Source organism: Tiliqua scincoides, chromosome 13, assembly GCF_035046505.1.
Source record: "Tiliqua scincoides isolate rTilSci1 chromosome 13, rTilSci1.hap2, whole genome shotgun sequence".
Classification (NCBI taxonomy): Eukaryota; Metazoa; Chordata; class Lepidosauria; order Squamata; family Scincidae; genus Tiliqua; species Tiliqua scincoides.
In genome coordinates this window covers 3492194-3518910 of record NC_089833.1, presented here as the reverse complement: position 1 = coordinate 3518910, position 26717 = coordinate 3492194, and the positions used below count along the sequence as shown (strand labels likewise).

At 48.2% G+C, this 26717-nt stretch overlaps 2 protein-coding genes across 3 annotated transcripts in view; both read left to right on the top strand.

The window, feature by feature from the left end:
* CFAP70 (cilia and flagella associated protein 70) overlaps positions 1-13501 on the top strand; it is a 43594-nt gene extending 30093 nt beyond the window's left edge. Inside the window, exons 19-27 of one of the 2 annotated variants that reach the window (XM_066640374.1) lie at positions 98-213; positions 1782-1970; positions 5755-5873; positions 7657-7803; positions 7981-8142; positions 8972-9061; positions 11006-11107; positions 11251-11298; positions 12134-13501. In XM_066640374.1, the coding sequence (XP_066496471.1) occupies positions 98-213; positions 1782-1970; positions 5755-5873; positions 7657-7803; positions 7981-8142; positions 8972-9061; positions 11006-11107; positions 11251-11298; positions 12134-12214 (1054 nt within the window). In that variant the 3' untranslated portion in view covers positions 12215-13501. The remainder of the gene's footprint in view (positions 1-97; positions 214-1781; positions 1971-5754; positions 5874-7656; positions 7804-7980; positions 8143-8971; positions 9062-11005; positions 11108-11250; positions 11299-12133) is intronic. The other variant, XM_066640373.1, reaches the window with a different exon arrangement.
* A 2221-nt stretch (positions 13502-15722) lies between these two features.
* LOC136663714 (zinc finger protein 850-like) lies at positions 15723-26436 on the top strand. Its single transcript, XM_066640587.1, has 3 exons — positions 15723-16106; positions 20158-20283; positions 22921-26436. The coding sequence occupies exons 1-3, from the start codon at positions 16079-16081 to the stop codon at positions 25188-25190; spliced, it is 2424 nt and encodes an 807-aa protein (XP_066496684.1). The 5' UTR covers positions 15723-16078; the 3' UTR covers positions 25191-26436.
* Positions 26437-26717: the final 281 nt, after the last annotated feature.

The window sequence follows — 26717 nt, the reverse complement described above, 5'->3', positions numbered from 1 at the left end:
CAACCACCCCAGTCAGCCTCCTAGATGGCCCAATGCTGTGTAAATAGCTGGTTTACCAATGGTCCAAGCTCAGTTCTTCTTTTCTGTATCTGGTCAGCCTGCTGCTGTGTGGGATCATGGCGGTGATGCTGGAGCACTACGAAGAGGCGGAGGTTTTCTTTGAGGACGCCACCTGCCTGGAGCCTTCCAGCATTCTGGCCTGGACTATCTTAGGTACGGGGTTTGCTTGGGTGGGGTTTTCTTTACACATTTAACATAATATCACCTGTATTGGTACCGAGGGCAGGCTGGTAGCCAGGACTTGGCATTGTAATGCTGGTGGATTGAAGCAGGGCAGACCTTATGTCCCATCATACTGATCAGGGGGAAGGTACGGAATAATAGAGCCAGTCTGGTCTCAATGCACTCCCTAACGAATGAACTAATTTAGGATTGCAACTGGAAAGGGTCAAGCTGTCGCTCATGAATCCAAGCAGGAAGAGGGGAAATGGGCTGCTTAAGACAGAAATCCTCAGGGAAAAGCAGAAAAACAAGAATCCAAAGATACTTTGAATTAACATGCCCTTTTAAGAGAGGGGGGGGGATAAAAGAAGGAGGGGGTGTTAAGAATTTGGAAAAAGGGGGTGGTCAAAGGGCAGGGAAGAGCTAATGAAATTAACAATCGGAAGAACAGACTTAACATTGGTTTGTTACATTTTGGTGCCTGGTGGGTTAACCACCTGCTCCGAAGAAGCGTCTTGGCTGCTTGTGAGAAGCGTCTTGGCTGCTTGGCTGCTTGTGAGAGATGAAGGAACTGCTTGTCAGCCTGCGTGGGAGGAAACTGGAGGCCAGTGAATGTGATACCAGATTGGAAAGATCCATCTGAAATGTTATGTGGTTCTTGAAAGATAGAACCTTTCTTCAATTGTAAAAATCCCTACGGGGATTTAGAACAGCCTGCCTATGTAAACCGCTTTGAATTAAAGTCTGAGGAGAAATCTGATGACCAAGAAAGGCGGTATATAAATACCTGTATTATTATTATTACTATTACTATTATTAACTCCCTACATTCTTCCCAGCATGCAGAGTTATAAAGCAGACAAGGTAGTGGATGTGCTTGTCTGTGACTTCAAAATTGCTAGTGCAGTACAGAGTGGAAAAACCAGGGAGTGCATCAACAATCATGCCTCGCTTCAATGATTTGCGCCTATCCAGAATTGCCCTCCCAGCCTTGTCTGAGTAACTTTTACCAAATGACTCGCCCACCATTTATTGCCCTGCCCACCTTTGTACAGCCAAAAAAGCCCAATCAGATCATGGAAGGAAGGTCGCCACCAACATCTCCTCTGGAAAGTGCAGCTGCTAGAGGTGCTCTGGGCTGGTGCTGACTAAGATTGGCAGCCTGGCTGCCAGGGCAATGGGGGTGCCTTTCTGCCTGCAGCCCTCCCTTCCACGTCTCACAAGATGACATCTTCTCACAAGTCTACACAGTTTGCTGTGCTCTGTACGAAGGGGAGTGTGGAAGCTGATGAAGGGGGTTGCTGTGTTCCCAGGAGAGGATTGCTGAAGGGAGTCAGTAAGGCAAGAAGTGGGTGCCTGCCAACCTCTCCAGTGAGGTGCAGGGCCCCCAAACTAATGGGCAAGGGGCCATTGTTGTAGGGCTACAACAGCGGAGCTGCAGCTCACCACTGTCACTTCCATAGTGCTCGCTGATGTGCCAGGAGAGGGTCTGCTCTGGAGAGGGTGATTGAGCACAGCAATTTATCCCCAGGGTAATCCTCCTTTGCTTTTCCCATCAGGCCTATTCTACGACATCCAGGAGAATGGCATCCGGGTGGAGATGGCATTTCGTGAGGCTTCAAAGCTTCAGAAGGCTCGGCTGGCTAAGGAGAAACCTCCCCCAGATGGTGCCGAGGGGGTAGGACGGAAACTGGGTTCTCTCACTGTTTCAAGGATGCTGTCTTCCATTGCTTGCGGGGAGGAGCAGGGTAAGTCTGCAAGACACTGGCCACTAATGTCTTGCCTTGGGCGAGTGTACAGCTTGTTTGCTTCTAGAAATGAAGAGCACTGGCAAAGAAAATGGTATTATCTGTCACGTGTGGGTATTGCAAGATGGCAACCTTAGGGTTCCCTGGCAGTCTCATGTCCAGGGACTGACCAGACCCAGAACTGCTTAGCCTTGCAAAGCAGCTACATAGCCTTCAGGCTGTAGCTCTAGCCCATCATCTTACGTGACCACAAGAATCACTCTCAGAAACATTAAAAAACCAAGCTTTTACCAAGCACTCATATAATTACAGGTGTGTGTCACTTAATGCTCCGATAACCCGTTGTTATGCAATTTGGTAGTTAAGCAAACATTCAGCCCAGCCTAGTGCCTTTGTTGTGAAAACAGAAACCCTGACAGAAACTCCCTGGCTGCCCAGGCTACTGGAGATGGACTGCCTCTTCTTTGCATTAAGAGCCTCTTTGTTGTGTAAACGGACACTCTGCTGCAGGCTATGGAGTCCTGACTGCCTCATTAAGAGCCTCTTTATGGTGCTTTGACCATTGTCATATATGTGATCTGTCGTTAAGTGGTCCATCATTAAGTGATGCACATAATAATAATAATAACTAGGTATTTATATACCGCCTTTCTGGTCATCGGATTACTCCTCTGACTTTATTCAAGGCGGTTTACATAGGCAGGCATTTCTAAATCCCTCAAGGGGATTTTTACAATCATAGAGGCTCTCTTTCAAGAACCAACAACATTTCAGAATGGATCTTCCCAGTTTGGTCTCACTTCTGGCCTCCAGTTCTCCCACACAGGCTGACAAGCAGCTCCATCTCTCACATGGAGGGCAGCCAAGGCGCTTCTTGCTCACTCCGAGAGCAGGTGGAATCACTCAGCTTGGCTTGTCAGCTGCTTCAAGGTCTCGCCATTCTCAGCCGTTCAGGGAGGTGCTGGTGTCCTCAAACTGGCGACCTTCTGATGTTATCTTCGGGCTAACGGAGGTTCTACCTTCTAGACCAGACCTCCTGCCCACATCCGTAGTTAGTTGCATCAGTTTTGTGACAAAAATACCCAACTTCTCCTGGTAGGTGAAGAATCCTTCCGTTAGCATAAGAATTGCTTTTGTAATTCACTCTACCAGCACAGCATTCTTTGACCTAGCCTCTGATGCCCAAGTTCCCCACTCTTCCCTTTTGTGGCACCAGTTTTCCTTTCTTCTCTGTTGCTTCCCTGCCCAAATTCATAGTTTGAGACCCCCAGTGCCTTGTCCATCATCAAGCATCCACAAACGCACTCACAATCTTGCCCCTGACAAACACCTTGCAAGCTCTGTTTATTCAGAGGAAATGGCAGGATAAAAACCATTGAAATACATAAAATTAAAAATAACTGGTGATTACAAGTCTGGAGAAGAGCATGGCCTCTCCCTGACCATGCAGTGAGCTGTGGAGACATTCAGCAGTGTGCCGGAGTTTCAGAGTGTGTCTGAGGCTCAGTGTCACATGGATAGAGCTGGGAAGGAGGGCAGGAGCCTGGTGTGATATTAAGCCAGATACTGCCACTCTCCTTGCAAGGGATGGGCAGGTAGGTGGTGGTGTGCACAGATTCTGACAGGTTAGCAAGTCTAGCCGACACTGTGGAGCTCTGCACCATTCGTTCACTGTGCCACATCTGTGTAGCAGAACAGGGTTTCTGAGCCAATGGATGCCACTTTTGGAGTCCAGTTCTGGCAACATTGGTAATATTAGCTTGATCCCAGGGTGAGGCAGTGAGTATGGTGAAGGAGGAATGAATTGGGGCCAGTATCCTGAGAAGCCTTAATGGAACCTAGCAGTGAGCCATGGATGCATGGCTGTCTTGTCGTGGACAGGATGTCCATGCTAAAGGGGTCCCTGCCACATAGGGACAGAAGGTGGCACTCTTTGGGGCAAGATGACTTCTGCTGAACAAAGGCCCACTCAGATACTAATGAGGTTTGTCGTCCCCCCCACATGCTTGTGCTGATTTCTCTTTAGTGTCTGAGGAAACTACAGACACCTTTCTGCTGGAAGAGGAGATGATGCCTAAACACTTCAGGAAGCTCTCGGCTTCTAGTAAAACCAGGATGGGACACAAAGGTTAGAAAGTGTGGACAACAAGCTGGGATCTGGCGGGTTTGCTGTAGCCAGAGTCGGTGGAAGGAGCTGCGGTGGGACCATGAACCACGTGGGATACTTGTGATCTGGGGGACGCATCTGCGATCATCAAATGTTCTGCTTATCAGGGTTTCTGGATTGCATAGGCTAATCCATCAGGTGGGGAGAGGGTCCTACTCATCCCGCAGGCGAGTTCTGACATCTCCTCAGTGGGCCCTGAATGAAGAAAACCTTCAGCCTGGACCAGGATAGCTGTGGCAGGCCTCCTGTTCCCTCCTTCCTTGCTCTCAGCTGGCAGGGCTGGTTCAAAAACCTCCCAGCATGTGAAATGGAATGCCAAATGTTGCCACCCCGTCACTCAGTAGTGGCCCAGGGAGGCAGTGGCAGCAGCTCAGGGACCAGATGCTGCAGGCCGTGAGCTTCAACATGGGCCACCCTGCCCTATCTTGTGGTGAGGCCTTTCAGAATTCAGGGGGATCCACGTTTTGCATGCAAAAGACCCAGGTTTGGTCCTCCAAAAAAGAAAGAGCTGGGGGAGCCACTGCCCATCCGATGAGGCCAAGCTGAGCTAGAAAGACTCTGTTGAAGGCCATCTGTTTGTCTGGCTCCTGTGAAGGCTGCCACCACTGCCTGGTTGCTCCTGGGCCATTTCAGAACTTCTGCCCATGGTGGCTCTGATTTGCAGTGCGGTCATGTGATGCAGACGGGCTTGCCTGGCCTACTTGGGAAGCGCATTGCTTCATTGTACGCTCTAACGAATAGTGGGAGTGGGAGGTTTAAACACCACTAAAGCAGCCATAGGTGTAGGGCCAGGCAGTGCGGAAAGTGGGGAGGGGGAATTGGGACAAAATAAGAACATAAGAACATAAGAACACTGCTCTTTGGGAATGTGCAGTGCTTAAGCCCAGCTGCAGCTGTTATAAAGTCCCTTATACAAGATAGGCCATCTCTTTTATGGGGTCTGTGATGACCCTTGTTTGTTGGATGCTTGAAAATGCCAGGAGGCATAGAAAGCTGTCACCAGCTGAGCCTGACCAGGGTTCCATCTAGCTCATTACTGTCTGTGTTGCCTGGAGTAGCTGTCAGGGTACCAGTCAACAATCTTCCTTGCCCTACCCTTAAACGAACCCAGTACCTTCTGCAGGCCAAGCAGGGGCTCTATTGCTGAGCTTCAGCCTCTCCCTGAAGACAGAACCAGTCTTCCTCAGATGGACAAAGCTCTCTGCATCTGATGCAGTCTGTCTAAGCGTTCTGTGCAACTGGGCAGCTTGGTTATGTCCACCTGGTGCTTCAGGGTAGACTGTTGCTTTGGCCGAGTCCCATTTCACTAGTTGCTTAGTGACCAGCATTTGTTGGTCTTCTTTCCGCCCAGTCTGCCTATTCCTGTGTCAGTACCAGTTGGCCATTATTAACCCCATTGGGGGATTGAGGGGGGGGGGGCAGTTGCAGCAGGTGTAGCCAGACTGCTGGGGATGCAGTCTTTGTATTGTGGCACAGAGCATTTCTTAAAACTCTGCATTTTGATAAAAAGGACCATTTCTGTTCCATTTATACAGCAAAGTGCAGTTCTGAGAACCAGAAGCACAGAACCAGTGACAAGAGCCTCCTAACCAGCCTGCTGTGTTCACTTTGTTTCAGAACCAGTCAAAGCTGCCCTCCCCTGTGATCCAGAGACAGCCCCAGCCCAGGTTTTGCAGCCAACCACCAGCATCTTCATGGAGGCCATAAGCTTCCTAATGGAGGTCAATGCCCTCCAGGTGAGTGCAGAATCCACAGAGGAAGAGAGGGGTCTACAGATGGGAGGGGTCATCCAATTTAACCAGGAGGCTTATTTTTGTATTGCTGTTTTGGCAGTGGTGTGCTCATTGTAAGAGGGACTGAAAACACACACATTTGCGAAGGCCTGTCCTTCTAGCAGTGGTTGCTTTTGTTGACTAAGGGCATTAGTTAGGCTAAAGTGGAGTTAGGCTGGCCCAAGTCCCTTGGGCTGGCCTGGGAGGGTTGCACATTGGGAGGAAGCCAGGCCAGCGCTCCCAGAAGCACCGACCTGCGGAGGCTGACACGGAAGCCTCTGCACTGGCTTCCTCCCATTGCCTTGCGTCAGCTCTGATGAGGATCCGATCCGATCCGCAAGGATGAAAGGTAGGCTTGGGGGAGGTGGGGGGGGAGAGGGGGAGGGATTCCTGGGCAGGAGGAGGGCAGGTGGTGGGGGGCAGGCAGGCAGGGAGAGGGAGGCAGGGCTGGAATTGGCAGTTATGCCAGATCCCATCCCCAGTTCCCGGGAGAACAGAGCGACTTGAAGCTGCTCTGCTCTCCTCAGACTTCTGCCGCCTCCAGAGGTGGCGCAAGTCCAAGGAGACCCATTGGGGCCAGCAGCCCTTAACCAGGGGTAAGGGGAAAAGTTTTCCCTTGCCTCTGGCTAAGGCGCTTCTGGCCCCTATCCTGTGCTGGATACAGCGCAAGCCTCCTGGCTTGCCTGTTCCAGCACAGGGCAGGATTGCACTGTAAGGGTCCAGTCCTATCCAATTTTCAAGTGCTAGTGCAGCCATGCCAATGGGGTGTGCACCTCATCCTGTGGTGGGGAGGCAGTCACAGAGGCCTCCTCAAGGCATGGGAACATTTATTCCCTTACCCTCGTGTTGCATTGTGGCTGCACCGGTGCTGGAAAGTTGGATGGGATTGGGCCCTAAGTTTTTACTTATACTTCCACCATTATCTCAGAAGAGAAAATGTGTATGTTCCCTAGGTAAAAGTGTTAAGTTGTGTTTCCTCAGCCTAAGCCTGCAAGTCTATACACACTTATCAAGGAGTAAGCGCCATTGAACTCAGTGACATTGGGTGACACTTTTTTGTTGCAAATGCCAGCGCTTCCCAAATCATGTCATGATGTTCAGAGGGCAGAACTTGGACATTTTACGAAGGGCTCCTCTACCTCTCTGCTCCCTTAATTCAAGCACCGCTGGCTCGCTTATTTAGTTACCCACTTTCTTCCGTTTATACTCAGCTTTGCGCCCAAGCATGTCCCCTAAGCAGCTTACAAAATATAAAAAACAGCATAACAATTAAAACATCACATAAAATACCTAATTTTAGAAGTATAAAACTACTGATGGACACTGGCCTTTGGACCCCAGCCAATCCTTTGAGGAGCTCTGGAAAAACCATCCAAAGGCAGCTCCTCTCCCGCCACCGCCCCCCATGAGCCTGGGGAAGCAGCTCAGAAGGGGCTTGGAGAATGTTCAGATAAAGCAGTGGACTGTGACAGAATCAGACCTCTGTTAGGATTCAGTACCAGTGAGATTCAGGTAACCAGAGAGACTAGGCCACTGGCTTCAGAAGGCTGTTTGGTGCAGAGCTTAATTCAGTAGCCAAGAAAGCTCCAGTTGAAGCTGAAGGCTGAGGCTGGAGTATGAGGCAGGACAAGGAGCAGGCGGCAATTCAGAAAGAAGACCAAGCTGGCTGGCAGCTTGGATGAACATTCTGGTAAGTCAGCCCAAGCAGTGGCCACCCCGTCTTCTGGGGCCTGCTTTTCCCTTTCAGTTTGTCCACACAGCTTTAGCACATGAGCTGCTCTGCAGTGGCCCCAGCTGCAACTATTACCTGGTCCTGGCCCAGACGTACTTGCTCAAGAAGGAATATGGCAAGACGGAGGACTGCCTCGAAATGGCGAGCCAGATCGATTTCCTGGCAAGTATCTGTTCTTACCACTTTGCATTCCCTGCCCCCGCCCCAGAAGGACAAAGGTGGCATCTCAAAAATTCAAACGTCTCCCCTGTTACTGAAGACGAGGTGCTTATCTGTTGCCCCCCCCCCCAAATTAGGCTCATTCTTTTGAACTGCCCTGCCGCCATTTTGTCTGCATAGAATCCAAACGTCTGGGCCCAGAAAGGGCACCTCTGGTACCTCACGGGGGACTTTGTCGAAGCCAAAGCCTGCTATGAGCGGACCGTCAGTTTCGTGACCGATGCCAAGGACATGCACTTTGTGTACCTGAGGCTGGGCTCCATCTACCTGGAAGGGAAGGAGGTTAGGAGGAGAAATGGGCTGAAGACTTCTTGGGTGGGTGGGCACTTGGGTGGGTGGGCAGCTTCAGCATAAGAGGGCAACAGCGTTTTCCTAACATGGAGAGTGACAACAGAAAGATTCCCTGTCCCAGCCAGGAAAGGAGAAGAGCAATCATTTGGCTTAAAGGCCAACTGCTTAGATCCTTCCCACAAGGGGCTTTCAACAAAGAATCCTCTAGGTGGGTCCTGTAGGTGTGATCTTTCCTTTATAGAGGGGCTCACCTTGGCATTGTTGGTGTTCCTGCTGTTTCAGTAACATAGAAAAGGGCTCTGCATGCAAGTGTACATCTTCTCATTCATCTCTTGACTTCCACAGTCAGTTTTCACACGATCCCTAAATGGACCCCCGCCCCCCTGTTTGAGGGCAGAACATTTCTAAGGAGAAGTTGCAAAGTAGCAACAGCAAGAAAGGGCAGTCTCCACCAAGCGGTCTTCTGGTGTCAGCTGCTGTGGGAAGCAGAAGACTGGATTAGATGGACTGTTTGGTCTGTTCCAGAAGGACTTTTCTTTGTACTTCATATCATGAGCTCTGTGGGGGAGGGACTGATGCAGAATAAATAGTTGTCAGAAACCCCAATGGAGGCGTGAAAAGCTATCTAGCCCCACTGCCACCTTACGAACCTTCACCTGCCACCTGCATCCAGGTAGTCACCAGAACATGCAGTCTTAAATTGTTAGTGGGTAGTTCTCCCCAGGGATACCATCAAAGAACCCAGCTAACCAAAGCGTGGCATAAGGAGCCATTGCCCGGAGAGTAACTTTGTAATGTGTTTTTTTTTTTTTTTTGATAGTACGACAAAGCAAAGCACATCTATCTAATGGCCTGTAGGAAATCACCTTCTTGTCTCACCTGGCTGGGAGTGGGAATTGCCTGCTACAGGGTAAGGAGCTAGAGGCTGGACACCCAAAGCAGCCCTCACTGGACCTTCCTCGGGGGACTGATTGGGGGGAAATTTCAAATGAAAGAAAGACTTCTTCACTCAGCACATAATTAGTCTCTGGGATTTGTTGCCACAAGTGGTGAGGGCCGTCAGCTTAGACCAGCGTTTCTCAATATTTGTCCCCTCCCCCCACACCACTTTGTAGGGAGACCAGACGCAATGCAACAAACACTGCAAAGAGGCTCAGGAGGGCTTTTTCGAGCACTCAGAAAGAGCATCCTGGAGCAGCGCCCACCAGGCTGAGCCTCCTACTGCTGCTTGTCACATTGCATTGCTGGTCACTGCCAGGTGATGGGGGTCCTGCACATACCACTGGGCATCACCTCAAGTACACTGGTGGTACGAGTACCACTGGTTGAGAAATGCTGGCTCTAAAAGAGCCACTATGGTGCAGTGACTGGCGTGTCACTCTTGGACCTAGAAAAGCCCCAGGTTCAGACCATCCTGCTGCTATGAAGCTAACTGCTTGTTCTTGGCCAGTCACTTTCTTTCAATCCAACCTACCTCACAGGGTTGTTGGAAGGGTAAAAGGACACGGTCCAGACCTCTTTGGAGAAAGGGCGGTGTATAATTGTGAAACTGCACAAAGGGGATTAGACACATTCCTCAAGGATGCGTCTCTCACTGGCTACTAGTTCTGCTGGCTGTATACTACTAGCAATACCGGTTGCAGGGAAAGGAGATGGATACCTTTACCTCTCACATGTGGGCTTCCCAGAGGCATCTGGCTGGGCACTTTGGCGTGGTCTGGCATTGCTCTTGGCCTTTGGAGGATGACATTAGTGCTGCCTGTGCTGAGCAGGGAAATCACAACTTATCAGCCAGCAGAGGCAGATCCTTTATGCCAGTGATTCCCAAACTCACTGGGAACATGATGCCCTTTGCACTCACAGGGGCACAGCACCATATGGCCTTTTCTTCCCGCCTCACCTGACTGGTTTTTGAAAGATTTTGTGTGATGGCCCAGCAAACCTGGAAGAGGCCACATGGCACCCCTGTGAGTATGCTGTGGCACCTTGGGGCAGCGTACATTTCAGGAATCTCTGCTTTATTCTGAAATGTGGGAATGAATGTGCCATCTGCATGATGAGTTTCCCAGAGACTGTAGCTCTCAAGGGAAGCCCTCTGCCATCAGAAGTTGCATCCCAGGGAAAACATCATGCCAAAGGGAAATCTAGGCTAATCATAGCCCTAGGAAGTGTGTTTCCCTCCCTGGGGACTGCAGAAGCCAAGGGCAGCATTTTCTGGCCCTTGTGTGTGAGGTCTGCTTTTTGAATTATCATCTCTGAAATTCATTGTAGTCTGCCTTAAGCCATTTCTTCCCATCCACAGGTGTACACATTTGGTCCCTGTTGTATATATGCAATGTTGGGCAGAAATGGCTTAAGGACCATTTGGTCAAAGGGCAGGGTAGAAGTCCTTCAGATAAATAGGAAGTGGTGATGCCACAAGAATGATAGATGGATCCTCTCTTTTTTCCGTAGTACTTTTCTGCCAACACTTCAGGTGGTTTGCAGTATAAAAATAATGGGTTGCAGAAGTCAAAGCGCCCATGCATAGGATCTCTGGCTGTCAACTGCAGTCACAGGAGGACCCAGTTTTGATTGGGAACATGGCACTAGAGAGGCAGTTCCCTGCCCCTTGTCATCTTCCCCCACTTAAGTTCAGCACCCAGATTTGCCTGTTCCAGTCTCCACAGAATGATCATAAATTCCAGATGCCATTGGAAATGGTCATTCTGTGATGCGGTGATGGATGAGAGAGTGCTTCTGAACATGTGCAGAGTGCTCTTCCCTCATCACCAAGCAGCTGTTGCTGTCCTGGACATGCACATGGAGCTCATGAAGTCCTGTTTTTCATCGCTTTGTTTCTCCCTCTCTAAAGCTCAAAGAGATGGCAGAGGCAGAGGACGCCCTCTCTGAGGCGAACGCGCTCAACAACCACAATGCGGAAGTGTGGGCCTACCTGGCTCTGGTCTGCATGCAGGTAAGTACCTGGCTTTTTTTAATGCAGGAAAAATACTGCTTCTCTCATGGCAGCCTGGAGGTGTTACTGGATTCAAGGTAGCTCTCTGTAAAGCATTTTGCTGTCAAAAAATGTCCAACACCATTTCCCTTTACTTTTTTCAGGGTGGAAGGCAGCTGGAGGCAGAACAGTCATATAAATATGCAATCAAGGTGCGTAGCTTTTTCTTCTTGCTTGATTTGTGGATGGTGATAAGATTTTGGTCCAGTTGTGACTTATCAGGTGTGCAGTAGCTCCTATTGACTTTAAGCCAAGATGCAGTTAACCCCACACTAGCACCCACTGATTAAGGTTGCTTCACACCAAACACTCAGGATGAAAATGCCATTTATTCATACAGTGTGGGTCCATGCATTCCTCTGCAAAGATGCTGTTCCTCCTGCTATTTGCAGATAAAAAAGCACCATCATCTCCACTCTGAGGGGTGCAAACACAATGCTATCTTCTCCACTAATTCACTGGGGCACTTTCTACCAATAGCCCTGCAAATAAGTAAGCAACAACAGAAGTGTAAAACAATCACAGCATTGTCTAATCATCACAGATAACTCTATCTCCTACTGCTGGCTTGCTGTTTTGAGCTCTGATTTTACTGGAAACCAATATGGTGTTAATTTTAAAAATAAAGCTTAACAAAGCAATAGTGTATTAGGCCTCATCTTGGCTTCTGAATATCCCCACAGTGAAAAATGATACTTTATATATTGCAAATGAAGTTGAATTAAATCTGGGTTTTCTGAGGCTGCTGCTGTTTTGCTATCTTCAGTCGTCAGCCTGACATGAGATATCGTAGCTGATACCAGCATTCGGCAAATTGACAATGGAACTATTTTTGCTTGTCTTGTGTGGCCCTGAAGTAAGATCAGCTGGTCCTCCTTGAACCTCCTTGAACCTTGAATCTCCCTCCTTGAACCAAAGCACACCTGACAGGTCTTTAAATAGTTGGCTGATCTGCCCCTCAGTCTCTTCTCCTTTCTTGCTTTGCAGCTGGAGCTGGCCAACCAGGATCTGCTCCAGGAGATCAAAGAGGTGCAGTCAGCAGTTGGTTTCGGAGACCCATCTTTCTGAAACTTCTCTGATCTGTGGACATTTCTAATAGCAATTTCAGCTGCTTGGGTAGGGATTGAAAAGCAAAATGGCCCCGCATGGTAGGAAGGTATGCCAGGTTGCTTGCATCAATTGCCCAGTCCACAACTGAGCCTGTACCACACCAACACTCCCAAATTCTGACATTGTTTACGTCCCATGTTAGTTGGATAATATGCATTAGGGAACTTGCAGATGGCAGCTCCGAGGAACAAGAAGATAACTTTGGGACAACCCTGTGACACAGAGTTAGCTGTGTGATGTGTAAAACCCCTGCCCTCCATTAGTGTTTGTTAACTGTGTCATCCAGTTAGGAACCCTGTGGTCTAACTGGACTTCAGGGACCAAGGATGCTGGCATGGCATCACCAATCGGCAACATCGAATGTATCAACATGTCACTGCAACAGGAACTTATTGCATGTGCTTCTGGGGTCCAATTATCTTCTCCAACCTTGTGGGGGGTCAGGATGCCATGGATCACAAAGCAGGTGAGGGGAGGTGTCAGTTTTAGGGATTTATTAGATTGCATAGGCAGTTTTATACTTAATTAGGTTCTGGCCTTCTATTAATTGTTTGTTTCAGCTCTGAGATGTAGTATCCCCTGAACAGAGGATACTACAGCTCAGAGCCAAAACCAAAAATAAAATGGCCAGGTCTGTTGTAGTGTTTTGCAGCTATGGTTTATTTGAGTGTGTTTTCATATATTTTACCTTAGGGGTTTTCTGAAACCCAAGTTGTAATATCTTAGTCCAGAAACAGACACCTGAAGAGAGGGGAATTCCTTGAATTGTTCACCTGAATTCCTTGATTGTTCATTCCAGAAATTTGTTCAGGAATGTTAAATGAGATGAGGTTAATTTAGAATGGGTCAATCTACAGAGATAGTATCTCCTGCATGTCCCGGAATCCTCCAGGACTTTTATGTAATTCCCATTCATTTCTGAGGTTTGTGGAGAAGTCGTTCTCAGCAGGTTGTACCCCAGTATTTTTACACACACACATACACACACACACTCCCATCTAGTCAGAGCTACTAGTCCTGCCAAAATCCACACACAAGATCTGAAATTCCAATGAGGTTCTTTTCAGTCTCACACATCCTTGTTCCTCTGTAAGAAGTAGATTACAAGTGGAACAGGATCGCAATTCTGTTGCAGATGTAGAAGAGCTTGAACTCTTTCCCCCCCAACTTTGGAATTTTCCCAAATGACAACGACACAGCTGTTTAAAACCAAAACCGTGGTATATACTTTAAAAATAACTTCTGGAGCTGGATTATTCTAAAATAAAAAAAATTCATCTAAAATGTCTGAGGTGGCTTGTATGTTACAAATTCTTACAGCAGCGTGCAGTATTTCAAAACCTCTAGGGCTAAATTGTGGAGGGAGACCTTATGGTGCAGTATTAAGAGGACTGCGTTTGGATGGGTGAGACCTGGGAAATCCCCTGGGGTGGCTCCCCTACCCTAATCTACAGGCCAGGATGGTGATGGTTACAAAGATACAATTGGAATGGAAGCAATTGGGCCTGTAAGCCCTCTTTTTGCCCCAGTGTGTATTACTTTACACCGAAATGCACCTGCCATTTTCTTGCCCATTCTCCCAGTTTGGAGAGATCCTTCTGGAGCTCTTCACAGTCCCTTCTGGTCTTTACCACCTGGAAAAGTTTAGTGTCATCTGCAAATTTAAGAACATAAGAACAGCCCCACTGAATCAGACCATGGGCCCATCTAGTCCAGCTTCCTGTATCTCACAGTGGCCCACCAAATGCCCTAGGGAGCACACCAGATAACAAGAGACCTGCATCCTGGTGCCCTCCCTTGCAGCTGACACAGCCCATTTCTAAAATCAGGAGGTTGCACATACACATCATGGCTTGTAACCCATAATGATTTTTTCCTCCAGAAACTTGTCCAATCCCCTTTTAAAGGCATCTAGGCCAGATGCTGTCACCACGTCCTGTGGCAAGGAGTTCCACAGACCAACCACACGCTGAGTCTTGTCCACTTGCTGCTTATCCTTTGCAACTTGGCCACATTGCTGCTTATCCTTTGCATAAATGTCTGAAGGACATTTATGAACTAGTCAAAAAGCACTGGTCCCAGGACAGATCCCTGGGTGCACCGCTTTTCACCTCTCTCCATTGTGAAAACAGCCCGCTGATACCCGCTCTGTTTCCTGGTCCTCAACCAATTCTTAATCTCTAAGAGGACCTGCTCTCTTATTCCCTGACTGTGAAATTTTCTTAGCAGCCTTTGGTTAGGGACTGAGTCAAAACCCTTCTGAAAATTGAGATCTATTATATCCATGGGTTCTCTCTCATCCACATAGCTGTTGACCTTTTCAAATAACTCTTGAGGCAAGGTCTGTGAGGCAAGACTTTCCCTTACAGAAGCCATGCTGAGTCTCCCTCAGTGAGGCTTGTTCATCTATGGGTGCAATCCAAGAATGCACTTGGGCCGACGCAAACCCCTTGTGTCAGCCCGGGAGTGTTGCAAAAGTGCCATAAAGCACCCTAAAGAACGACTTGTGGGGAGATAGGCCAGTGCACAGACGTGCGCCGACCTTCCCACACCCCAGAGTGAACGTGAGTTGCATCGGCTGAGCTCACTGACACAGGGATATGGGGTAGTGTGGGGAGGGCAGGGAGGAGGCGGGAGGGAGGTGTTTTGGGGTGGGGGGGAGGGTTGATGGTGAGTGGGACCGTGGGGGGGGGCAGGTGGGGAGTGGGTGGCAAGGCCAGGATCTGGCAGTTATGCTGGATCCTGACCCCGTTCCCTGGTGGCCCAGGGCAGTCCCAGGTTGCTCAGATCTGCAGACTACTTCATCAGGTGGCGCAGATCGGAGTAGACCCATTGAGGCTGCAGCAGAGTGACAGGGTAAGAGGAAACATTTCCCCTGGCCTCAGGTTCTGCTGCTTTTGGCCCCAAACTTGAGCTGGCCTCCCTGTTTGGATTGCTTTAAGCCTGAGAAACAGTGTTTCTCAAACTGTGGGTCGGGACCCACCATGTCCAAAGGAAGGTAGAAATCCCCCTCCCCAATTCAGTCTCTCTCTCCTCCTCCTCATCCTCTTCTCTGCGCAGCCCCCACCCCAACACTGTCCAGTCCTGCCTCCCCTTTCCACTCTCCTGGGGGCAGCAACTGGAGGTGCGCCCGTAGTGCGGCTGCAGAGGATGGAAGGGGGGGAACGCCGGGAAGGCGTCAGGGGGTGGAGGGCCGGGGGGGTAGCAGGACCCCGATTTCCTCCCCGCTGCTGCTGCGGAGCCCCAGCATGGCTGGGAGGCGAGGAGGAGGGAGGGCTGCGGCCAGGGATGCAGGGCGAAGATGCTCACCTGCAGGTGGACTGCAGGGTTGAGGACTCCATTTCCCAGCAGGCCCTGCGGTGTCCCAGGATTGTGACTTGAGGGGGAGGGGCAGCAGGGCTGACACCCCCAGAGAGGGAGGGGGTGGCTCGGCGGAAGCGGAAGGGGCTCTGGGCTGCGCAGGGAAACCCCAGGAAGGAAGGGGGGCTGCTGCTCTGTGCAGTGCAAGGGCTCCAGCTGGCCAGGCAGGTCAGCGGCAGCTCTGGCCCCTCCTCCACGTGGGGTGCCAGCTGGGGGCATCACAGAGGAGACCCTCAGCATCCCCCCCCTTGCCCAGGAGGAGATTCCTGGGCTGGCATCTTGAGGAGGCACGCAGACCCCTCCCCTCCCCTCCCGCCCCAGGACTGCCCTCCCAGCCTGGGCTGATCCCCCTGTAAAGAGTCTCCCCCTTTCTTTCTGAGCCCCTTTAATTCCCTGCATATCTCAGCAGTCAGGGGGGCTCTGCTGGGTCAAGGCTGGCCCTGAGCCACCTGGGGAGACATCATGATGGACAAGCCTGTCACCCTTGCAGGTAAGGAGGGTCCTCTGGCCCTTCAGAGGTGGGTGCCCCAGGCGGGAATTCTGCTCCATTGGCAGGCACCCTGGGGTGTTGGTGGGCAGGCTGCATGTTCTGGACATGGGTGGTCCTATGCCGGATGTCCCCCTCCCATCTTCCCTCTCTGGCCCAGCACAGATCTGGCCTCTCTTGAGGGGGGACCTGAAGCTGGGTGGGGAATCTTGTGCTGTTCTGCAGCTGGACGGCTCTGGGCATCTTCTTCTTTGGCTACCTTTTAGAGGAGGTTGGAGGCCAGCTGTTTGGGTTCTTCTTTATAATTTGCTAGGAGGTGCCTGAGAGAGAACAGCACATGTATCCCTGCACAAGTTGTTAAGTGGCTCTGGGTGTTGGTTTATTTTATTTATTTTTCACATTTTTATTTTTGTAAACTGCTGTTCCTCCAAGGAAGGCAGAGTGATGTATATAGTTCCTCTCCTCTTTGTCTCCCCCCTCCTTTGTCTTCACAACAACCCTGTGAGGTAGGTGAGGCTGAGAGAGAGTGAGTGGCCAAAGGTTACCAGGACGTTTTGTGGCTCAGCAGGGATTTGAACCTGGATCTTCCAGGTCTAACTCCAATTCCTGAACCGCTAAACCCTGAATAGTCTGGAGCAGTTTTGTCAAACTATGGGTCAGGACCCACTAGATGGGCTGTGAGCCAATTTCAGATGGGTCCCCATTCATTTCAATATTTTATTTTTATTATATTAGACTTGATGCTACCATGGTATGTAACAGAATTTGATGAAATGTCATAGATCTGTACAGGCTACTGTGAAGATGCTTTTAACAATGGTGATAAATGGGACTTACTCCAGGGTAAGTGTGGGTAGGATTGCAACCTAGGATTGTTAAAAATTTTCCTGTTTTATGATGTCACTTCCTGCTTAATGATCCACTACTTCCTGACAGATTCTCATTTGAAATAGTGGGTCCCGGTGCTAAAGGAGTGAGAACCACTGTTCTGGAGTGTACTAAAGACTATTTGAATGGCAACAGACTACTTGAATAGCACTGATTCAAATCTATATGAAAACTTCAGTGAGCACCATTAGTTGCTGGGACAAAGTGCAGATGGTTGGAGAACTTCTAGTCTTATGGCATGGTGAGCCCCTCCAGTCCAACTGCTTCCTGAGGCAGAGTATATACTCTTCCCCAGGCAGAGTATTGAGGAGGGCGCCTCTCCTTGGCCCCCCAGTGAAAAGTTCAGCGTGTGGTCCAAGACAGCCCCCTGGCCCCTTCATAGACACTCCCCAGCAGGCATCCTTGTAACAGGAAAGCCAGTGGAGGGTTGGGATGGGGCTCAGCTTGATGGGCAGGAGGCCACCAGGTCTAGAGGAGGACCCTTTCAGCATGGAATGGGCTGCTCTTGCTGAAGTGCAGGGAGCTTCACCAAAGGCACAGAGTGCCTGTTCCTGCTTCTCACACCTCCATGCAAGCACAGGGAGCCTCATCTGGTGTCTGGGTACTCCCACAGGGTTCCAACATCTCCCAGGGGACCAGAGCTGTGCTCCCCTTCTCAGGAGACATGTGGGGTTTTCCTTGTAGAATCGCTGTGAGATGCCCTTGGGTGGCTGTGTGAAGGTGTGTGAGCAAGAGAGAGGTCCGGGGAGGGGGGGAGGTGGAGAAGTCGCGATCTGTCAAAGGGCAGCTTGAGAATAGCCAGCCTCATTTTCTTTTCCCTGCCCACCCTGTGGCTTTCCTAAGCAGCTAAATGGGGAGGTGGCAGGAAAGGTGAGGAGGCACATATTCTTTGGAGCAGGGCTGGCTGTGGGAAAATGGACAAAATACTTTCTGCCGGATATGGGAGGAAGCATATTGTCCAAGAGGTGGATGCTTCAGAGGTGACCTGTCTCAGACCCCTATATGGTCCTCTGTGACCTGTGTGGGTGTGCCCATTTTCCATCTGCCAAACACACAGAGATCCTCCATGTGTTCTGCCGGCCACATGGGTCAACCATACCACAAACTCTCCTGCACCCCCGCCCAGGGAAGAGCTTTGGAAGTCCCTATTCCAAAATAGAGGGCTGCCCCACTACCACAGATACATGTGTTTTGTATTACATAAGAACAGCCCCACTGGATCAGGCCATAGGCTCATCTAGTCCAGCTTCCTGTATCTCATAGTGGCCCACCAAATGCCCCAGGGAGCACACCAGATAGCAAGAGACCTGATCCTGGTGCCCTCCCTTGCATCTGGCATTCTGACATAGCCCATTTCTAAAATCAGGAGGTTGCGCATACACATCATGGCTTGTAACCCGTAATGGATTTTTCCTCCAGAAACTTGTCCAATCCCCTTTTAAAGGCGTCCAGGCCAGATGCCAGCACCACATCCTGTGGCAAGGAGCTCCACAGAACAGCCACACGTTAAGTAAAGAAATATTTTCTTTTGTCTGTTCTAACTCTCCCAACACTCAATTTGAGTGGATGTCCCCTGGTTCTGGTGTTATGTGAGAGTGTAAAGAGCATCTCCCTATCCACTCTGTCCACCCCCTGCATAATTTTGTATGTCTCAATCATGTCCCCCCTCAGGCGTCTCTTTTCTAGATTGAAGAGGCCCAAACGCCGTAGCCTTTCCTCATAAGGAAGGTGTCCCAGCCCCGTAATCATCTTAGTTGCTCTCTTTTGCACCTTTTCCATTTCCACTATGTCTTTTTTGAGATGTGGCGACCAGAACTGGACGCAATACTCCAGGTGTGGCCTTACCATCAATTTGTACAAAGGCATTATAATATTAGCCGTTTTGTTCTCAAGAGCTTTTCTAATAATCCCAAGCATAGAATTGGCCTTCTTCACTGCCACCGCACATTGGGTCGACACTTTCATCGACCTGTCCACCACCACCCCAAGATCTCTCTCCTGATCTGTCACAGACAGCTCAGAACCCATTAGACTAGGGTAGCAGGATTTTATATTTCTGAGAACCTCAGGTACCTAGCTGTTCCAGTATCCTATCTTACATCATTAGAAATACCAAAATACAGACAAGCTTTTACATTAGCTTGCTGTCGGGGGTTACCCTCAGTGGTATTGGAGGGCCACTATAAGAAAATTCCATTTTCTAAGCGATTCTGCCCATGTGCAGAAGAAATAGAGACTATTGAACTTATTAGTTCAATAATAAGACTTATTATTAGTCTAATAATAAGTTAGAATAAGACTATGTCTTATTGAGATGCTCCTTTTATAAAGACATCCGCGCTGAACTTAGGCCGCACTAGTCAATACTATACCTCTTTGCTTCTACCACATACCAATCAAACCACTACATACATGGTTGCAAAATTCCTCATGGAAGCAATAAATGTCCGTAGAATGATGGTTAAGAATGATGCCTCCCTTATTTAGCCCAGGAGTTATTGGCATGTGAGAATTTTCTATCTATCAGTTTTGATAAATTGAATGAAAGTCTTATAATTTATAGTTTTAGTTTATTAATTTAGCATTACAGGGTTTTACTAACCAATAGCAAGTCTTAGTTCATTTTTAAGTGTATTCTGATGAAATATCTAATCAATTTTTTCTTTTTAAACTGACCTTGAGATTGGTTATGACTGTTATGTTACGATACGTCCATAAAGCTGTATTGCTACTTTTATGCTGGGCTGAGACCGTTAAACAAACTACTACTACTACAGAACCCATCAGCCTATATGTGAAGTTTTGATTTTTTGCCCCAATGTGCATGACTTTACACTTACTTACATTGTAACGCACCTGCCATTTTGCTGCCCATTCTGCCTGCTTGGAGAGATCCTTCTGGAGCTCCTCACAATCACTTCTGGTCTTCACCACTCGGAAAAGTTTGGTGTTGTCTGCAAACTTAGCCACCTCACTGCTCACCCCGGTCTCCAGGTCTTTTATGAAGAGGTTGAAAAGCACCGGTCGCAGGACAGATCCTTGGAGCACACCGTTTTTGACCTCTCTCCATTGTGAAATTGCCCATCGTGAAGTTGCTCTGTGAGAGCCATATTGCTCTGATAGGATAGGTTTGCCTGTTCATAAAGACTCTCTCCCTTTTCTTTAGAGCCCATTTCCTTCTCGGAGGTCGCTGTGTACTTCAGCAGTGCAGAGTGGGCTGTGCTGGGTCAGCGCCAACGGTGTCTGTATGAGGCTGTCATGATGGACAATTACGAGAATGTTACCGTTGTAGGTAAGGGGGGCCCCCAGGTGGATATATCTGCTCCATTGGCCATTGCCGGGGAGAGGGTGTTGGCGGCAAGACTGTGTGTCCTGGGCACAGTTGTCCCACACCCAATGGCCCCACATCCTCCTTTTCTGATCCAGTATGTATGTGAGTCTACTGTAGTCAATAGACAACTCGCCCCAGCCAGGGGGTGTTGTGGGGTTACTATTCTGGAAGGTTTTAGACACCTGCTGCTTTCTTTTGGAGGAGGTGAGCTGGTCTTGGAGGGCATTTGCCCCTTTGTGTGCTCTCCTTCTCTGTGTCAGAGGATGCCTGGGAGAGACACACCAGAAATACTCCTGAACGCGTTGTGAAGTAGCGTTGTGAGCTCCAAGGGGAGAAGAGCAGAGGAAAGGCAGAGGTCTCTGGGGACACGGGGCATTTTCTCCTGCGTGACATACAGGGTGGAGTGATGAAGTGAACTGTTCTTGAGGAAGAGATTACTAATCAGATGTAAAATTTTAGTTCATCACATTTAGCCGCACGAGAGTGGCTGAATGTGGTGTAGTGTCTATACCGATGCACTCAGGGGTGATGGTGGGAGGGTGGAGTAACCACTGCACAACCCAGAAGTGGGTCTTTAGAACTATTTCTGTCCCAAGAGGCTTGGAAATGACACTGTTTGGCCGCGTGAAGGTAGGAAAACCGTTTTTGGTGTTAACTACATTTAAACTGGAACTTCAGTATCCTATAGTCATCACAGCTTGTAACTTCTGGTAGATTTTTCCTCCAGCCATCTGTCCAGTCCCCCTCTTAAAAACATCTAGTCCAGCTACCATCATGACATCCTGGGACAAGGAGGTACACAAATTAATTACGCACTGGCTAACAAAATATTTCCTTTGTTCTGTTCTGACTTTCCTTCCGTTCAATTTTAGTGGACGACGCCTAGTTCCCACATTGTGCAAGAAGAAAAAGAACTGCCCCCTCTTCACCCCATTCATAATTTTATCTGTCTGAATCATGTCCCCCCACCCCACCCTGAGGCACCTTCCTTCTAGAACCAAAATGTATGCCACCACATGAAGGCTGTGGGCGTATTGGTGATGTCAGGGGTCAGCAGTGAGACCCAATGATGCCAACCTAACTCCATCCCTGGCTGTACCTGGCTGCATTGGACTTTTCCTCAAGTATTGAAGTTCCTCCCCTTAAGTCATTGCCATATGTCCCCTCTTTTCCATATGTGGATCCATTAAGGATCCAAAACTTTTGGAGGAAATCCACTCTGTATTTCCAGGTGGAAATCTGCAAACTTAACTGTAGATTTCATTGAGAGGGGGATTACAAATTAGTCTCTGGCTCTAAGTCCTCCCAGCCTGTGGGTTCAGGACTCGCATGTTCTGTGTAAGACCACAAAATCCCCTCTAGGTCAGACCAAAGGTCTATCACGTTCTGGTAAAAAGCCGTGTCCCACTAATCATTTTGGTCACTCTCTTCTGCACTTTTTCGTGTTCCACTTTTTGAGATGTAGTGACCACAACTGTACACAGTACTCCAGATGTGGCCCATCAATTTGTACAATGGCACAATAATATTGGCTGTTTATTGCTCAGCCCCTTTTTACTCATCCCAAGCATGGAATTGGCCGTCCTCCCGGCCATCGCACACTGGGTCCACACTTGCATCCAGCTGTCCACCAGCACTCAAAGTTTTTTCTCCTGGTCCACTAGAGACAGCTCAGAACCCATCAGCATATATGTGAAATGTTTATGTTTTGCCCCAGTGTGCATGACTTTACATCTACATTGAAGAGCAGCTGCCATTTTGCTACTCTTTCCCTAGTTTAGAGGGATCTTTTTGGAGCTTTTCAAGATCCCTTCTGAACTTCACCACCCTGAAAAGTTTAGTGTCATCCATCAACTTGTCCACCTTGCTGCTTATTCCTGATTCCAGGTCATTTATTTAAAAATTGGAAAGCGCTGATCGCAAGACTGATCCTTGGAGCACAGCCCTTTTCACCTCTCTCCTTTATGAAAATTGCCCATTTGCACCATTCTGGTTCTTTAACCAGTTCCTAATCCCACCCTCTTATTTCCTGACTGTGGAGATTCTCAGGTGCCTTTGGTGAGGGACGGTGTCAAATGCCTTCTGAAAATCCAGATATATAATGTCCATGGGTTTGCCCAGATCCAAATGCCTGTTGACCTTTTCAAACAGGACGATTTGGGAGGCAAGACTTACAGAAGCCATGCTGGTTTTCCCCCGGCAAAGCTTGTTCTTCTATATGTTTTAAGATTTTGTCTCTGTCCAGTCCTCTATCACCGTAGTCATATTAAGGGTTATGCTTTAGTCAGAAGATGAGCAACTTCATTCTGGAGTTCCTTAAGAGCTCTGGGGTGAATGCCACCTGGGCCAAAAGGTTATTTTCTCAAAAGGTTCTGAAATGTCTCCTTTTGTAACCTCGATTTGATTCAATAGTTTGGTCAGGAAAGGCTGTTTAGGCAACCCTATGGGCAGGATTGTTCTGCATGGCCTGGTTGATATGGCTTTTCTGGTCCTTAACCTGTACAAAGAAAAAAAAAGGAAGGGGGGACCATGACTTCACCAAGTGGCTAGAGAGTCTTTCCTTGGTATCTTATAACAGTTCTCTCTTTATTTCGGCAGCGTCAGCTTGGAACCAAATTGGAAGGAAGTGGCAACTGGCACATTCGTCACAGCAAAGAACACACACAGGGGAGGGGCCCTATATGTGCTTGGCGTGCAGGAAAAGCTTCAGTTCGAGGAGAAGCCTTGAAATTCATCAGCAAACCCACACAGGGGAGAAACCATATATGTGCCAGAAGAGTGGAAAGAGCTTCAGTCACAGCAGCAGTCTTACAACCCATCAGAGATCCCACATAGGAAAGAAACCTTATACGTGCCAGAAGTATAGAAAGAGTTTTATTTGGAGCAAAAGCCTCCATAACCATCACAAAACCCACATCGGGGAGAAACGTAGCACATGTCGGGAGTGTGGAAAGAGCTTCAGCTATAAATCCATCCTTAGGATCCATCAGAGAACCCACACAGGGAAGAAACCTTATATGTGCCAGGAGTGTGGAAAGAGCTTCACTCAGAGTAACCATCTTTTCAGCCATCAGAGAATCCACACAGGAGAGAAACCTTATGCATGCCAAGAGTGTGGAAAGAGCTTCAGTTATCGTAATAGCCTTTTATACCATCAGAGAATCCACACAGGAGAGAAACCTTATACGTGCCAAGAGTGTGAAAAGAGCTTCAGTCAGCTTAGTGGCCTTTTATACCATCAGAGAACCCATGCAGGGGAGAAACCTTATACGTGCCAAGAGTGTGGAAGACATTTTACCAGCAGCAGCAATCTTCGGGTCCATCAGAGAACCCACACAGGAGAGAAACCTTATATGTGCCAAGAGTGTGGAAAGAGCTTCAGTTATCGTAATGGCCTTTTATACCATCAGAGAATCCACACAGGAGAGAAACCTTATACGTGCCAAGAGTGTGGAAAGAGCTTCAGTTATTGTAATAGCCTTTTATACCATCAGAGAACCCACACAGGGGAGAATTCTTATACATGTCAGCATTGTGGAAAGAGCTTCCGCTTTAAAGGCATCCTTACGATCCATCTGAGAACCCACACAGGGGAGAAACCATATATGTGTCAGGAGTGTGGAAAGAGCTTTGTTTCAAGAAGCAGACTTACAGACCATCACAAAATCCACAGGGGAGAAAAACCTTATACGTGCCACAAGTGCGGAAAGAGCTTCACCCGCAATGGCCTTTTATACCATCAGAGAACCCACACAGGGGAGAGACCATATACATGCCAAGACTGTGGGATGACTTTCTTTTCCAGAGGCGTAATGAGAATCCATCATAGGATACACACAGGGGAGAAACCGTATACGTGTCAGGAGTGTGGAAAGAGCTTCACCCGCAATGGCCTTTTATACCATCAGAGAACCCACACAGGGGAGAAACCTTATACGTGCCAAGAGTGTGGGAAAAGCTACATTTGCAGTGCTAACCTAAAAATCCATCAGAGAACCCACACAGGGGGAAAACCATATAAGTGCCAAGAGTGTGAAAAGAGCTTCAGTCAGCTTAGTGGCCTTTTATACCATCAGAGAACCCACACAGGGGAGAAACCTTATACATGCCAAGAGTGTGGAAGACGTTTTACCAGCAGCAGCAATCTTCGGGTCCATCAGAGAACCCACACAGGAGAGAAACCGTATACATGCCAAGACTGTGGGAAGAGCTTTGGTAGCAACAAGGCCCTGAGAATCCATCAGAAATCTCATACAGAGGAAAAAACCTGTGAAGACTGTGGGAAGGGCTTCATTTCGAGAATCAAACTGAGAGCCCATCAGGCAGTCCACAAAGGGAAGAAATCGTATACGTGCCAGGAGTGTGGAAGAAGTTTTCCCAGGAGCAGCACTCTTCGGGACCATCAGAGAACCCACACAGGAGAGAAACCATATACATGCCTAGACTGTGGGAAGAGCTTCTGTAGCAACAAGGCCCTGAGAGCCCATCAGAAAACCCATACAGAGGAAAAAACATGTACATATGAAGACTGTGGGAAGAATTTCATTTCGAGAATTGAACTGGGAGCCCATCAGGCAGTCCACACAGGGGAGAAACCATTTAAGTGTGAAGTGTGTGGAAGCACGTTCAGTCTGAGTAACGATCTTTCAAACCATCAGAGAACCCACACTGGGGAGAAACCTTATACGTGCCAGGAGTGTGGAAGAAGCTTTGATGGCAGCAGGAGCCTTACGGTTCATCGGGGTAGCCACAGAAGGAAGGAGCGATATACGTGCCAGGAGTGTGGGAAGAGATTTCCTTGCAGCATCCATCTAGCATACCATCAAAAAATCCACACCTGGGAGAAACCCTCTGTGAAGAATGAGTGAAATCCACTTTGAATGCCTACAGGAGATAAAGCAGGATACACATTTGTAAATCAATTACTCCTGGGCCTAGATCTGACTCCATTTGGAGATGTTGCAGTCAGGTCACTGCTGTGGAAAAGAAGCTCATTGACAGCCAGAGAGAATAGGTCTTTATCACGCTTTTGGCTAACAGGTGGCTTTCAAGATGGTGACGCAGACACAGCTGTGAGTCAAATTCAACAAGATGAAATATTAGCGTTTTTTGAGCATCTTCTTTGGGAGACCCTACAGCTGCTTGTGGAATTGCAGCTTCAGCTACAAAGAGCCTGTCCAGTTTGCACTCAAGCCATCTGGGATCATATGAATAAAGCCACTTCAACTGCACCTGTTTGATTGTGGGTCATTCCACTTCAAAGCCCATGTGAGAAATTATTTCCTGCCATCAGCCCCACAGAGGAAAGTGCTTCACTGGAGGCCTGGGAATTCTTCACCTGAGAATTCTCCTATTTCAATTTTCCTGGATTTTCCTCTTGAAACAATGAATCAGAGGGCCGAGTTCAACAGATCTCATTGACTTGCAAAAGAGATGGGGTCACATTTAATACGAGTCCCTGCTGTATTTTGTGTAATCGTGAGTGGAGAATTGAAACTGTGGAGAATCTCCAACTGCTGCAAAATCTCTCCTGACTGGTCTACAACAAGCTGATCCATCCTCTTAGAATTGTAAAACTCCTATTGCATATCTTATCTGCTGCAACTTTATTTAGCTTGCAGGATTTTTTTTAGAAAGCTCCTCTTCCCTTTTCTATTTTCCTTTTCTTTTTTTTCTAATTTGACTGGCTATGTGGAACATGAGCATACATGACTACAGGTACGCACCACTTAATAATGGGGATACGTTCTCCACCCGTTACGTGATTAGATTGTTAAGCAAACATTCAGCCGAATCTACTGCCTTTGTTGTGTAAACAGAAACTCCCTGCCAGAAACTAGCTGGTGGTACAGGCTACTGGAGATAGATGGCCTCTTCCTTGTATGAACAGACACTGCTGCAGGCTGCGGGAGACCCAACTGCCCTATTAAGAGCCTCTTTGTTGTGCTTTGACTACCTTCATATGTGGTTCGTTGTTAAGCAGAAGGTTGTTAAGCGGCAGACACCTGTATATGATTTATATGCTCTTTTCATTTTGGGTGGGGGCTATGTATGTATATGCCTTGATTTATTTAGAGCATTGAATTACATTGGCCCTAAAGAAAAGTACAATAACTGTTTTTCCCTCTTCTTTTGCCTGGGAGTGCAGCCAATATCGTGGATGTTTCTCAGTTTGAAATGACACAACTTGAAAGCTATGAAGAGTTCAGTGAACTTCGTTTTTCTTTCTTTTCCTTAAAAAAAAAATTAAAAGATTTTAATTAAAAGATTAAATTAAAAGATTAAACAATTTTTTGAATTGTTTGGGGTTTATAGCTTCCTTGCCTTTTTCCCATATGGAATGATAATTAGGGAGACTTTAACAAGCAAGAAGCTTTTCCCCCCTTTCCTTGACT

Excerpts from the sequence above, each read along its gene's own strand:
- LOC136663714 (XM_066640587.1), top strand. The coding sequence starts at position 16,079 with ATGATGGACAAGCCTGTCACCCTTGCAG. Across the intron at positions 16,107-20,157 it reads CAAGCCTGTCACCCTTGCAG|AGCCCATTTCCTTCTCGGAG; the intron begins GTAAGGAGGGTC and ends CCTTTTCTTTAG. Across the intron at positions 20,284-22,920 it reads CGAGAATGTTACCGTTGTAG|CGTCAGCTTGGAACCAAATT; the intron begins GTAAGGGGGGCC and ends TTATTTCGGCAG.